This window comes from Mus pahari, chromosome 4 (genome assembly GCF_900095145.1).
Source record: "Mus pahari chromosome 4, PAHARI_EIJ_v1.1, whole genome shotgun sequence".
Taxonomy (NCBI): Eukaryota; Metazoa; Chordata; class Mammalia; order Rodentia; family Muridae; genus Mus; species Mus pahari.
In genome coordinates, this window is record NC_034593.1 from 115812762 (window position 1) to 115828122 (window position 15361).

At 44.0% G+C, this 15361-nt stretch overlaps 1 protein-coding gene across 1 annotated transcript in view; it reads right to left on the reverse strand.

Annotated features, from left to right (window-relative positions):
* Alpk1 (alpha kinase 1) overlaps nucleotides 1–15361 on the reverse strand; it is a 102517-nt gene that overhangs the window by 37016 nt on the left and 50140 nt on the right. The window contains exon 3 of the mRNA XM_021196720.2: nucleotides 14315–14469. Coding sequence (XP_021052379.1) covers nucleotides 14315–14469 — 155 coding nt within the window. The remainder of the gene's footprint in view (nucleotides 1–14314; nucleotides 14470–15361) is intronic.

The following is a 15361-nucleotide window of genomic DNA, read 5'->3' on the forward strand; positions in this document are numbered from 1 at the left end:
AACAAAAGGAGATCAAAGAAATACAAATTGGAAAGGAAGAAGTTAAAATATCACTATTTGGAGGCTGGAGAGATGGCTCAGAGGTTAAGAACACTGACTGCTCTTCCAAAGGTCCTGAGTTCAATTCCCAGCAACCACATGGTGGCTCACAACCATCTGTCATGAGATCTGACACCCTCTTCTGGAGTGTCTGAAGACAGTTACAGTGTACTTACACATAATAAATAAATAACACCTTTTTTAAAAAAAAAATCACTATTTGCAGATGATATGACAATATATATAAGTGACCCCAAAAATCCCACCAGAGAACTCCTAAACCTGATAAACAACTTCAGAGAAGTAACTGGACATAAAATTAACTCAAACAAATCAGTGACCTTTCTCTACACAAAGGATAAACAGGCTGAGAAAGAAATTGGGGAAACAACAACTTTCAAAATAGTCACAAACAATATAAAATACCTTGGTGGGACTCTAGGGAAAAAACAGCATGTCAAAATAGGCAGCCCTGTCACCACCTGTGTCTTCTGGGGACTGCTGAGCCACCTGCTTGTTTGACTCTGGACCCTAGGTGTCTTGAATTCAGATATAAATTTTGGCCAGTTCAATAACCACACTGATGACTTATCTGGCACACTGACTCACTTGCCCACAACCTCTTTGTCTTTGATGATCTTGATTTATGTCAACCTGGGACTCTACACCAAGTCTTCACTATCAAAAAGGCTTTTGCATCCAATGCCTTGACTTTGGGTCCTGAGAACCTTTATTTTTCATATATTACCCAGTACTAAGTCTTTAGTTTTGTAACAAAATATACTGAAACAAACTTGCCCTTTTGACAGCAAGGTGCCTAATGGCTATAGAGAAGGGACCTTCTGGTTTCTTTTTCATGGTCTTTCAGTAGTGCCAAATTCAAGAGTCATCTCATCTCATTCTCTTTCCTTCCTCACTTCCACACTGCATCAAACAGACTCAGCTAGCTTAGCGTCTGTTAGTACGCTGCTCTGGAAGAGTCAGTCCGCCAGCGGGAGTCTTGCCACCTGGGGTTCTCTCATAGATAGGTTACTACATTAGTGATACATGCTTATAACAACAACAACAACAACAACAACAATAATGATAGACAGGCTGATGGTGGCACACACCTTTAATCCCAGTACTAGGGAGCAGAGGCAGGTAGATCTCTGTAAGTTGGAGACCAGCCTGATCTGTGGAAAAAAAGGAATGGTACTGACTGAGAGGACCAGAGCCTCACGCTGTCAGGTTCACAGACACGATCCTGAGTGATCAGTGGCTTGGAGTCTTTAGAAGATGGTCTGCATGCTCAACTCGATCATTGTGATGTCACATGGACGTCACAGATATATTTTCACCCCTTACAGTATTATTCTATAGGAGGATTGGCTGCTCTGATAGTTGCCTCTGTATGTCTCGCCTCTTGACTACAAAAGCCCTATCTAGGGGGCTGGAGAGAGGCTCAGTAGATGAGAGCGCTGGTGGCTCTTCTAGAGCAGTGATTAATTCCCAGCACCCATGCTAGAGTATGTAACCCTCGTTCCAGGGACTCTGACACCTTCTGGTGCTCTGCAGGCCCTGCATGCACATGGTACCCAGACACACATGCAGACAAAACACCCATAGGTGTACAGATGAAAAAATAAAGAAAATTCTATTTCGCTCCAAGCTTTGTCTGCTTGTCAGTCAACTAGTGGTGATTTCATTCCTTGAATGTGGGGTGCTTGCTAGCCACTTGTTTAATCTTAAAAAAACAAAAACAAAAACAAAAAACCCTGCAGAATGCTTCTGTTGTTGCTGTGTTCACAGGTGAAGGAAGTGTCCTCCAGGCAGGCAGTGCCAGATTCAAGTGTTCCTAGTCAAAAGTCCCAGGCCCACTCTACCGTCAAATATCCAGGCCGCCTTTGTCACTGTTACCTCAAGTGCGCGCGAGCACGGCAGTAGGTATACAACAACAGAACTGCTTATGCCTTCCCTTACTGCGGCTGTTCTTCCAGTGTCTACGGTGGTGCCAGTCTATGCCTCTCTACTGCTGGGTGGATTGAGCGTAGCTGAGCGTAGCAGGCTCTACCTCTCTGTGGATGTAATTTTTCAATAGTGACAGCAATTAAAGTCAAGCACACACTAAAATAAATTGTCCTGGCCACAGGTTCCAAGTAGAGCGCTAATCAAGATTTTTGTAATGAAATATTGCCAGCCACAATGTTGACATGAACAAAAAGATGCTTATGTCAGTAATACAACCATAACAGTTGTTTTTAGATTGTGGTTTAGTCTTTGCCTCAGCTTTCACTTTGTAGCTTATAGAAATCTACATAACAAAACAAACAAGGCAGGCACTCAATTAAATAAGTAAGCCGTATCTGAGAGGCAGGAGGATCACAAGTTTAAAAAGCCACTGTGTGTATGATATAGGGCATTTTTTTCTCAAAATGTACATATTATAAATATATAATTGGAGATTTCATCATGGTGCTTATTCAAAACTTTTTACTGATGGACATGACACAGCAATGCAAGCCTAGAATTCCATGATTTGTAGGTAATAAGGTGAGATTTCACCTCGAAACACAAACCAACCTCCCACACACACATGCACAGGTACACACATGCATGCACACACACACGTGTGCACTCATACACACACACACACACACACACACACACACACACACACACACACACCGGGGGTATAGGATGGTAAGGAGAGAGAAATAAATTTATACTCATAGGATGAGAAATAAAAAGTACGAAAATCCCTGTTATTCTGTATAAACTTCCAAAAAAAAAAAAAAAAAAAAAGGGAACATTTGTTTTCCTCTGTGTGTGGGCAAGCTTGCTCTACGAGCAGGCAGGTAATAGGGCATGATGGGTGGGGATGCAGGGACAGGGCACCAAGGGAGCACTAGGATGCATTTCCATCTTAAGTGCATTTGACATTTTGCTTGGAGCACCTTTCTAGCTCATGAAGCCAAATGCCTCACCTCATCTGCAAAATGGAGCTAAGAAGTCCCACTCTGCACCAGGAAAATATGTCATAAAGGCTGTCAGCTCGGTCATATGAAATCCAGTGTGTTTGACATGTCGATGCACAAAGGTGACATTTTCATTTGCTTTACCTTGCATAAACATGCTAGATCAATGGAGATGATATTATTGCTTAAGCTCCTCATAAAAGCTCCTCACCACAGCGACTTTGAGAGGTAGCATTGCTTGGCTTGCCTTCAAGGGTGGGTGGACACACTCCCAGGATGATGTATTTTCAGAAGGTCGCTTCTTTGTGCGACACTGGACCTTGCTCATTTTCTGCTAGCACTTAGCACTGTGCTGCTCTGCCCACACGTCTGGGCTGCATCAATCCTTCCAGGACTTGGCTCAGTTTCTGCCCTCATTAGAGGACATGAAATTCACACTGTAGGGTGAGCTCTCCTCATCAAAGGGATAACTTGCATGCCTGATGCTGTGGCAACCAGAGTTTCGCTGGTAGAATATTAAAGACAAGCTACACCATTTTAATTTACCTTCCATTGAAACTTGAGAGCACTTTATTAAAAGCCCACCCCCCCACCCCTTGGCAGAGTTTTAGAGTAGGCTTTAAATCCTCAGTGGATTTCGTCATACTCTTTTTTTTTTTTTTAGTTCTGAAAATACATAGACCTTCAGACTGCTACTTCTCTTTCATAGTCCCATTCCCTTGGTAGCTCCTTTTCACTTATTAAATAACACTTAGTTCTCCTCTGACTTCTTTTCACAGCAAGAACTAGAATATTCAGTAGAAAAAAAATTAAGTGTCAAAAATTTAAATTTAATTTATTATTATTATTATTATTATTGTGTGTGTGTGTGTGTGTGTGTGTGTGTGTGTGTGTGTGTGTGTGTGCATGGTAAGCATATACCACTATGCCTATGTAGAGAGAACACAATGGCAAGCACGTGCTACTTCACATACGTGGAGGTCAGAGGGCAACTTGTGGGAGTCTGGATCAAAAAGTCAGGTCATCAGGTTTGTCCCCAAGAGCCTTTTTTTATAGGATGAACCATCTCATCGGCCCAGAAATTAAGGCTTTAAAGGCTGGCGGTTAGCTTTTATAAATTTCTTTTAAAATTAATTCTGTTCCAAAACCAGAAAGACAGAAGGCCTTGTTACTATCAGCAGAGAGAACTGGAGTACATTCAAAACAAAACAAAACAATGACAACAACAATAACCGGTCCCAGGCCCAACAACAACTCTGCCCAGCGCAGGTAGGAAGCCTGCTGCCCTGTGGTGAAAATGCGTGCATTTAATCTTTCTGTGTTTTACTTTTTTCAGTGATCCAACAACGGACTTAAACTAGAGGGTCTCCAACTCACTTCTTTTCTTTTTAGAATTATTTATTTAATGTATATGAGTACATCTGTAGCTGTCTTCAGACACAACAAAAGAGGGCATCAGATCCCATTACAGATGGTTGTGAGCCACCACGTGATTGCTGGGAACTGAACTCAGGGCCTCTGGAAGAGCAGTCAGTGCTCTTAATCACTGAGACATCTCTCCACCCCCAACCACTTTCTTGATAAGGAAATGACTGATAAAAGTGTTCCACACCTGTATTTGTTCACAAGAGTATGTGTGAGTCCCTGTGGATGCACAACGATCTCTGAAGGTACACAGGGGATGAAATTAAAATGCTGTGCTCAGAATTCTTATTTTATTTGGTGACAAGAGGCATTGCCAGAGTCAGTTGGGGTCTTAGTGTCTCCATTGGTAGGATAATGCCCAGCTCAGCATTTTCTGCAACTGCTAAATAAATGGGAGAAGTGTGCTTACATATATTTGAGCCTACCTGGAGTTAAGGATCCCAGGTTAACAAGTCCCCATCCCCCACTCTCCCTTTTTTTCTTTCCATCTTTTACTAAAGGAAGAGATGCTTGCTGCGGAGAATCAAGGGGATAGAAGTAACCAGGAACCCCACCACGTAGATGAAATGTCCACGTGCACGTCTTTAGAAGATTTGTCTCGTGTATTCCCATGCACACACACAAACTCCCCTCCCCCATTTCAATTTATAATACACACAGCAAACACGAGTACCTTCTTCAGTTATTTCATCCATGTCAGGAAGCCTGCAAAGAAAGCATTTATTCAAATACTTTCCATTTCTGAGGAGAGATGTTGCTATTATTCCCAGGCAATTGTGTGGAGGCGACACAAGACAACCTCATTTGTATGGCACATACATGCATGTCAAATATCTTCCATATGAATATCATGTGTCATATACATTTCTTTTTATTCATACATTCATTCATTCATTTGTTCACTCATTCATTTATGCAATGTTTATATTCATGATGGCTCAGAGGTTGAAGGTGCCTGCTACCAAGTCTGAGAGTTTTATCTATAGACTGCACAGGATGGAAGAAGAGAACCAACGGCATTTATTGTGAAAATATCAGAGATGTAAATGTCAGGAGAAGCAAGGCATGACAAGCAGGGCCCCTGTTGTCATTGAGCTGATTGTCAGTAGGAGAGAGAGATAACAATAAAAGAAGCTCCTCTAACAAATGTAAGCATACAGTGGTACTGTAGTAGACTATGTGACCGGAGAGTGTTCATCCAATCACGAAAGTGAGAAACAGCTTCGGTGATGAATAAACTCGAGGATGACACACAAGGCATATATGGATGTGCCTCGAAGGCAGAGAGTGTTGCGAGAATGGAATAACCACTGTAAGAATGTGGGATGAAAGGATTCCTGTGGGCAGCCATGGCAGAGGTGAGGCCTGCAGCTGGTGGGCTGCAGGCCTTGTTGTACTGCTGGGTGGTCCCTAGGTAGAATGAGGTGGTGCAACCAGGTTTTTTAGCCTGCACATTGCTCTCTTCATGGGAAAGAATGGGATGTGCAGCTGGAGACATAAGGGACAATTCAGGAAGCAGTGGCGGGGACTCTGTCAAGGTATGAGTGAAGCTTGGGCAAGGAGGTGCTAGAGTTGGAACGATTCCCTTGAATTATGTGTGTGATGGCTATCAGTGTGGCGGTGTCTGAACATGGGGCCTAATGGGAAGTGACTGGGCCAAGAGGACTTGATCATCCCTGTGGCAATGAATTAGTTATAATGAGAGTAGATTTGCCTTCTCATTCCCAACCTCTCTTACGCTGTCACGTTTGCCGAGAGGTAACAGCATGAAGACACTGTCTAGATGCTTCGCCCTTGGACATCCCAGCCTCCAGCACTATGAGACAAATAGATTCCCAGTTCTTTATGAATTATCCAGTTTCAGGGAATCCACTGTATTACAACAGCACAGAGCAGACTTTGATAACGATCGTGGTAGAAGCGAATTTGAAAGATATTTATAAGCAAAAGCTACTGGCAGGCATGAGAGTGGAAAATGACCAAAGTTTCCAGCGTGCTACTGAGTGGCTGGCAGTTCCGTTCAGTGCAGTCTAGACGAGGACTCTATCTGGAAGCCGAGCAGAGAAGGCTTATGAGTCTGGGATGTCTAGAAGAGGCCCAAGAAGTCAAGGAAACACACAGTTCTGTCTCCAGTGCCCTTTGACTAGGAAGTCATGCCAAGACCTTCGTGCTTGAGGCTGGGAACCTATCATGGGGCTTGCCACCCACATGCAACTGGCTAGCACATGCTATGATGATGGCTATTCGTGCTTAGCACCTCCACTACATCTGGAATTAACTAAAACCCAAACATGGAGTGGCATGCCTGTGAGGCACTTTTGCTTATTTTGAAGAGGGAAGCTCCACTTCCAGGTGCGAGCGAAGACACACCTTTCATCTGGATCTTTGAGATGAAAAGACATACCCTTAATCCAGATCTTTTGAGTTGGGCCATGCTTTCTGCAGGAAGCCTATGTGAGGACATGGAAGAAGGACGCTTTTGTCCTTTGCTTACTTGCTCTAGTCTTGCTAGCAAGTATTGGCATTCCTTCTAAGCTCTGCCCAACAGTTACCTGGCAACAGACAAGTAGGACTGGCTTGCTATAAAGAGGGCTGTTTGGCTCCTTCTCACTCTTTTACTCTCTCTGTCCCTGTCCTCTCTCCCTCTCCCCTCTCCCTCTCCCCTCTCCCTGACCCCTTTATCTCTCTCTACCCTTCCCCTCCCCCCTCTATCTCTACGTGATCCTGGCTGGCCCCTCCCCTCTCCCTCCTCCTCTTCTTCCTCCTCCCCTCCTCCTTCCCCCCTCTCTCTCTCTCCCTCTCTCTCTCTCTCTCTCTCTCTCTCTCTCGCCCCTTTCCTCTACTCCCTTCTCAACTCCCCTTCCCATGCCCTAAATAAACTCTATTCTATACTAAACCCCTTGTATGGCAGGTACCTCAGAGGGAAAGGATGCCTCAGCTTGGGCCCATTGAGGCACCCCCACAACTCACCATACTGTGTTCTACCAAACATATCCCGGCTTATTTTTATAAAACACAACAGCAAATCCATTCCTTTAATGATATTAGAGCCCATTTCTTCCAGATTCCAGCATACACTGAAGACCAGCTGAGACATCCAGCCTCAAGCACTGAACATCTACTGGAGTCTTGGACCTTATGTTCATAGGTATCCATTATTAGACTAGTTAGACCACAGCTTATAAGTCATTCTAATAATAAATCCCATAAATACCACACACACTTGTGTGTAGAAGAAGCATATGTGTGTGTATACACACATACACACATGTTTAGATTTCTGTTAAATAAGTTCTGTTACTCTACTGAACTCTGACTACTAGTATGGATATTGTGTATTCTTCTATGCATGTTCTTTTGTTTTGTTGAAATTTTGAAGATTTGAGGGTTAGACCCAGGGCCTTCTGCATCCTATAAAGCCCAGCCAGCATCAACCCCACATCTAACTCTACTTCTGAGATGTGTGCCCTCCCGATCAGACCTATCCATATTTAACATCTGCTGAAATCTTGGACATATCACTTGACTGGAGCAGGTTCTTTTGGAGTCTACCATTTCATTTTCAGATCATGGAGATGACCGTGAGGGTCTGAGTCGGGGAGGGTGTGTGGCATGGGAGGCTCTTGGTAATGGCTACTTCCAGCCTTTGGTACCTCAGCATCTAGAAGGGCAGCCTGGGTCTCCAATAGGCCATGAATGGAAAGAGCAGAGATGTTCATATGGTGAGGGCAAGCCATAGTCTTGGCTGTGTTATGAAATGTCTGAGTGTTCATTTTCTTAACCGTAAAAGAGATTAATGAAACTAGTGTGACAATTAGAAGACTATCTATTGGTCCTTTTACAGATTAGGTATTTGGTAAGGGGCAGTAACCCTCTTAACCTGCATGCTTCGGGCAAGGGCGACAGGACCTTGGAACGGCAGTTCCAGATAGGTGTGAGTGTGGCCATGTGAGTGCCCAGAGTTTCCGGGTCCTCCAGAAGAGCAGCCAGCGCTCTTAACCGCTGAACCATCTCTCCAGCCCCATGCTGTCACCTTTCAGTGTTTGATACCAAGTGTCCAGCATGTGGTGACACTCTGAGGTTTGGTAGAGAAGGTGGCAAAGTTGTAGTTTATTGCCATGTATCCCCCCTGTACAAATGAAAAAGGTTTGCATTGGTAAAGCCCAAGCCACATAGTTGAAGTTGGAAAGCTAGTTTGGGAAAATCATTGCTGAACGGACAATACTCTGTTACCCTCTAGTAGGAAAGCTGGTGACAGGAACAAACAAGTTAAGTTAGTTTTAAGAATATCTTTAACCATGAGTGCATTTATGGGCGAGGATCTCTTGTTCCCACCGGTGGTATCTAGCCCTTTTTAAGCTGTTGACTGTGCCTTACATTGTCTTACCCACCTCATTTCTAAATATCCACCTCCATCCTCCTTGGCTTGAGTTGGTTATAACAGATTGTTTTACACATATTTGTGTGTGTGTGTGTGTGTGTGTGTGTGTGTGTGTGTGTGTGTGTGTGTGTGTAGGGTTTTCAGCATGTGGCTGCCACGTTAGGTACATGGAGATCAGAGGACAACTTTCAGGAGCTGGGTATCACCTTCCACTAGGTTCTAGGAAAGGAACTCAAACTCATGGTACAGTGACAAGAACCTTGACCCCGATCCCCCGAGCCACCTTGACTAACCCACAGCTGACATTATATAAATATTTCCCTATGGTCTCGAAATGACTAACTCAGATTTATTCATCTCTATGCTTTAACGCTTGTTCCTTCAGTACTTCAAGTCATTACAAATTACAGATCACAAGTTAAAGGCGCTAAGGTTACCTCAAGAAAGAACATCAAGGATATCTTGGAAAAATATTCTGGATGTTAAATGTACTATCCAGAGATATTTTTTTTTTCTAATTCAAAATAAACATTAGGAAAAAAAATTAAACTTTTTTTTTTTTTTTTTGGCTGGGAGGGGAAGTCTTTTGAAATCACTCCTACACAGCATAAATGTTCCAAAAATTTATTTTTCTGCAGCAAAATACTATAGACTACCCATATTGGAGCACAAAAATAAATAGGGGAAAAAAAGAATCTACCCTTAGCCAGCTTTATCTTCTCCAACTGTAATTTTGTGTCAAACCATGAGCTTCAAGCCTACCTCCTGCATGGGGAGCCACACTAAAGACAGACGTGACTAAGGGCAGGTTCCACTTGTCTGAGACAAGTGGGTTTTTCCTGTCTAGTACCACCAACTGGACTCCCACTCAAGGCAGGGAACTGCCAAGTCAGGGTCGAGCAATCAACTCTGTTCCCAACTGCCATAGACATGCAAAATCCAGCCCTCTCTCCCTCTCCTTTTTAAAAAAAAAAAAAGCTTGATTTCCAGATTCCTCTTTGATTAAGTAGCAATTGTTACTTTTAGAAAAATGAAGGCTACTGGTAACATACCGCCAAAGAGGCGTCTACACAGCAGCTGGGACCCGTCTCCCTCCCGTGCTTCAGGGGAAGACAGGCTTTCCTAGTCCGTGCTGCAACCAGAGCAGAGCCCCACAGAAGCTAGAGCCAAATGCCTTCACTGGGTTTTGAAAACTCCATCAAAGGTTTCCCTGAATGATATCTGTAAGGGCCGTACTGTTCTCTTTCAGAACTTGCACTGGCCTGCTCGGGCACTTGAAAAAGAGTTGCTCTCGCTTTTCATCTTCTCCTCTTGGAGTGTAAACATTGTTGTGAGTGAAAAGAGCCAAAGGAGTGCTGGCTTTCCCTTGAAATTTCATTTTTAAATAAGAGGGAGAGAAAATCCTTTTTTCTGACTGATACTAATAATACAGGTCAAAGTGTCAGGCAATATACAATTAAATGGAAGACAAAAAGGGCTCCCCCTCTCTTTCCCACAGCACAACGGCGCTGGGATATAAATTACCAATGAAGATGAAATAATGCTTCAAAGCCCACAGGGCAGGGCAGCGCGGTGTTTACAAAGTGTTTGCCATGGCACGATGAGACATTAAAGATGACGGTAACCCATGGACTTGGGGGTGGCACTCAATAGACCAAAGCTAGCATGAGGTAGGGTTTTAGGTCCTTGTAGCCTGTGACCCCATGATATCCTTTGTTTTACAAGGGCAGCTGCAGTTATCAACAGATGTTTCAGCTATAAATAATTGGTATCATCTCAGAAAAGACCCACCTACCTGGGGAGAGGGTATAATACCCAAACCCCTGCCCGGCTATTACAACCACATTAATCTCCCATCTCTCCAGGTTTCTCAGAGCTTCCTGCAGGTGTTTCTTCTGGGAGAGCGCTGACAAAGTCTCTCAAGTGAGCGAGCTTTGTGTGGACTGCAAAGGAGGCTGGCCCCTGTCATAAATTTCTGTCGGTGGCCACACACCAAAGGGGAAAGGATTGGAGACTGGGGGGGGGGGGAAGAAAGGGTGAGGAGGGAGGGGCAGGGTTGGCGGTGTCCAGAGAGCAGAGCACAAGATACACAAAATATTGTTGATGACATGGGGGTGTAGTGAGCACCAAGCTAAAGGACCCTTAGTTTTACCAGTTCAGAAATGGCAGAAGAGCCACCACCTGCATCTTACTTTTTTTTTTTTTTCTCTCTAGCATTTTATATTTCACTTGGTTCTCTTGGTTGTAGAATAAATGGACAGACAAAATGTTTACACTCTAAGCAAAATGCTTCTTATGGAGACTGGAGAGGAAGATTTTTATTATATAGGAAATGTAAGAAGAAATGATAATGGGGGAAAAAAAAGGCAGAGTGAGAAGTTTAACTACGTTTCCTGTGAGAGCAGAGTCTGAAGGTTCAATGGTTGTTATTAAAAAAGGAGCACTCAGCTCCTTCAAACTGCGACCCTGACATGGATAACATACTGGACCCAAACAAGCCACAGGGTTTGGTGGAGCTGCTCCTAGCAAGCCGTAGTCTCAAAAGCGGAAAGCGATAGAGAGCACGGCCCATGGAGAGCTATGGTCCTCTCTATGCCGAAGCAGAGTGGTGGAGCAATGGGCACTTGGGGTCTGGCACACCAGGAAAGCATTCTACACCGCTGAGGAGGTGTGGTGGCTTCCTTTATAGCTTGCTGGGGGAAGCTAAAGAAAAAACGATGCTCAGAGTTCAGAAAGCCCCCAGATTAAATGCATTAAGGTCTAAAGGTGGCATTAAGGTCTAGAGGTGGCCCCGTGGGCGGATTCTTAGGACTGCCACTGAGTGACCTTGCGAAGGGAACAAACTCCTATTCTTGCTTCGTCTCTTTCCACCGCTGGGAATAGGTATAACGTATAGAGTTCTATGGATTACAGAGTACAGCAGAAGGAAGGATATGTGTACTCTTGAAATGGTTTGGACAACCCCGAACAGTTTTCCTCCTAACTCACCATGGCAAATCCAAATCCAGAGCCTGGAACTTTAATCCCCGCAGCTTCCGCTCCCCCCCCCCCGATGCCACCATCGGCTTTGGATACAGGGAGGGAAACTGCATCCTGCCCCCTGATCCAGTAAAGAATTTTGATTGGGGGGTCAAGAACTTGAATCCCCAAATCCCCACATGATGCATGTTGTGTGTGTGTTTGTGTGTGTGGGGATCTTACTGTAAGAACCAGTTCTTTAAGCACGTATTAGCTGGATGATTCTAATACAGTCCTGTGCCTTGTAGAGGGATGTATTAATAGCCAGTGAACGACAACGACAACCCTGACATTTCCGGTGTTTGCCTGAGATGTTCTTGGGTATATTAACTTCCATAGGCAAACACAATATCTGTTGACATCCTATGCACAGAGAAATGTATAAGAAGTTGACAAAACTACAGATTCATTTCTTTAGGACCCGTGTGTGGCTAGTGGCTGCCATATTGGAAAGCTCAAAGGCTGAATGCTCCCATGGCTGCCAAGAGTTCTGTGGACAGCTCATAGTCATTGCCCTCACAGTTAACAGCCTTGGCTTTCCCATGCTTCACCATCAACTTGCTGGTAGAAGACCAAAGAAAACAGAGGAGTCCTCTCTGGTCCCCTGACCGCGAAGATGCTCATGGTAATACTCACTACAGGGTTAGTTTGATAAGCAAGATCTGATGCCTATGCAAATTCCACAATAAGCAAATTATTAGTTATTATTTCATTCTACTTTTACCCTGATAGCCATTACACTTCTTAAAATCCCCCACTGAAGATGGGTTTGATGACACATGCCTTTAATCTCCATCGTGGGAAAATGAGGAGGGAGGATCTAGCGTTCAGGGCCAGCCTGGGCTACCAAACAAACAAAGCCCAGAGGTCAGCACTTAGCTTTACAAGGATTTGATTTCCTCTGCCAATAATCTCCATTCTATTGAACCTATGTTACCCTTTCTAGGAATTCTCTAAGATGCTCTTGTGTGCTCATAGATTAAGGGATCTTCATGAGAGTTTTTCCTTCAACAAGAGAAAAACTATCCATTCATTGGGAATAATCCCTAAACATAAAACCATGTAAGCGAAGTGAAACTTCTGGGCTCTTGTCATTGCTTTTATGCCTGATCTCCATACAAATAGATCTTGTATGAGAGGGGAAGAAATGCATTTGAGTTAGTAAATTTCCTTGACGGTCATCTGAGAAATTAAAGGTAAAAAATATTACCACGAGGCTCAAGAGATGGCTAAGAGTGCTCACTGCTCTCATATAGGACCTGGGTTTTGTTACCGACACCCATAGGGTGTCTCACGGTCATCTTAACTTCAGTTCCAGGGGATCGAACACTCTTCTGACCCCCACAGGCACTAGGCATGCATGTGGCACACATACATACATGCAAGCAAACATCTATACACATAAAAGAAAAAGAAATGAATTTTGTTTAAAGTAATACTCCCACAAAGGAAAATGGTACTCCCCTAGAACACAGGCCTGGCTCTCCAGCCTGACCTGGCTTCTTACGCTGTTCTTACAAAATGTAATATTTTTAAATAGGGTTTGGAAAACTAATGCATGGATTAGACTTTGAGCATATGTTCATCTCCCCATTCTTCTCCACAACTCCTCCCACATGTCCCAGCTTCATGCTTCCTTTCTTTTTTAATAACCTCTATGCTTTCCTTGATGACCCTTCCCATGCATGGTGGAGGCATCGGTTTAGGTCCGTGGTTCTCAACCTTCCTAATGCTGCGACCCTTAATACAGTTTCTCAGGTTGTGGGGATCCCCAACCATAAAATTATTTCATTGCTACTTCATACCTATAATTGTGCTACTGTTATGAATTGCAATGTAAATATCTGATATGTAGGGTATCTGCTATGTGGCCCCCAAGGTGGTCGAGACGCACAGGGTGAGGACCACTGGTTTAGTTGGTTTCTTTCTATTTTGTAGGTAAAAAAGAAGCACATCTGTGACCTTGACTTGATGTTTCTAGAACAGACTTAGTCATGAGGAGCTAAGAGAGTGAACAGGACCCACAGGGAATGAACATGACATGGACCAATAGGTTAGAAATCAAATGAGACAGGCGAAGCCTATTATAATTACTACTACTACTACTACTACTACTACTACTACTATTATACTACTATTATTTATCCAACATCTAGAAAGTGTCATTTCAAAATAAAAACGTCTTGAGGCACAGTAGAACCAAAGCAAGTCAGGCTCGCCAAGATGATGGGACTACTTCAAGGCGACAGGTTTCATTCCGTACCCTCCACCCACTCTTCATCATTCACCTTAGGTTCATCTCTCTAACACAGGAGGTTACAGGAAAATGACACTTTTTAACTAGCCGTCTCCCCCTAATTAGTCAATCCGGCCGAGCTGACCGTAAGAGCAGGAGTTATCTTGTACTTCAGAGAAATTTAATCTGTTAGACCACTTAGACTCTAAATGCCTCACTTGGGGATGTCAGAGGGGCAGGTGGTGGGACTCTCCCTACCAGTAACTGTTGCAGTCCGGCGCCAATCACATCTTGCAGGTTTGTTTTGTCCTCTGGGCTCATGGCTTGTTTATACTGCCACTTTTCAGGCACGAAGGGCCACTTCATTTCCTCTGCCTCCTGGATCAGGGTCCTTAACTCGCCAGGGAGTGAGGCTGAAAAGGTCAGAGTTCAGTTAAGGAAATGGCAGTCAAAGAAAGGGCTGTTGAGCTCCCCATGTTATGATGAAGTACCTCCGCGGCTAAAACACTTTTCCTCGCTGTCTCTGGCTGGTCCAAGCTGTTGGGGGCTGCCTTGAAGAATAATAGCAGGCAGCTATCTGTCAGGGGTGGCCTGAGTCTACTCTGCCCTACAGGTAAATTGGGGTAGTCAGGCATTAAGAAAGGTTTCTCACAGGAAGTAAAGCACTTGAGTGACTGTCTCTGCATGAAGAATCAGAGAAAGGCACGGAGGAAATATTCTTTTCCCTGTAAACTGAGACCAGGGCTCAAGTGGAAGAGAGCATTTGGAGCTGTGGCACCCGAGAAGGCAATCAATTTGTTCAACCTTGTTTTGCTTCTCTGAAACCTAGGCCCATCTCACCCTCTCACTCACTACTGAGGATGCTTCAAGACAGACAAAAAGCACAACCCCACAAATGGGAATTTTAGTGATACCAGTTCAATGTGAAATGGTCCCATTTCATATTAGTGACTGCGTTAAGTCTCTTGGTGAGCACCAGTCCTAATTATTCTGGTTGACAGTCTCCTGTCCAAACATCAGAAACACAAAAGAGGCCTGGAACCTCAAAGTCTTTTCTCTCGTTTTGACAACCAAACCCTGGCTGCCTTGAGTAGGATTTCTTATCTTACTTGACACTCAAACCTTCACAGCAAGAACTTCTATACTTAAACACAAGAGGCCTACCGTCTGCTTAACTAAGATCGTAATATGTGGTACATGCTCCACAGGACCTTCCCCAAACAGTTTCAGTTCTGAACAAAGTTATCCTATGGATCTCTCTCTCTCTCTCTCTCTCTCTCTCTCTCTCTCTCTCTCTCTCTCTCT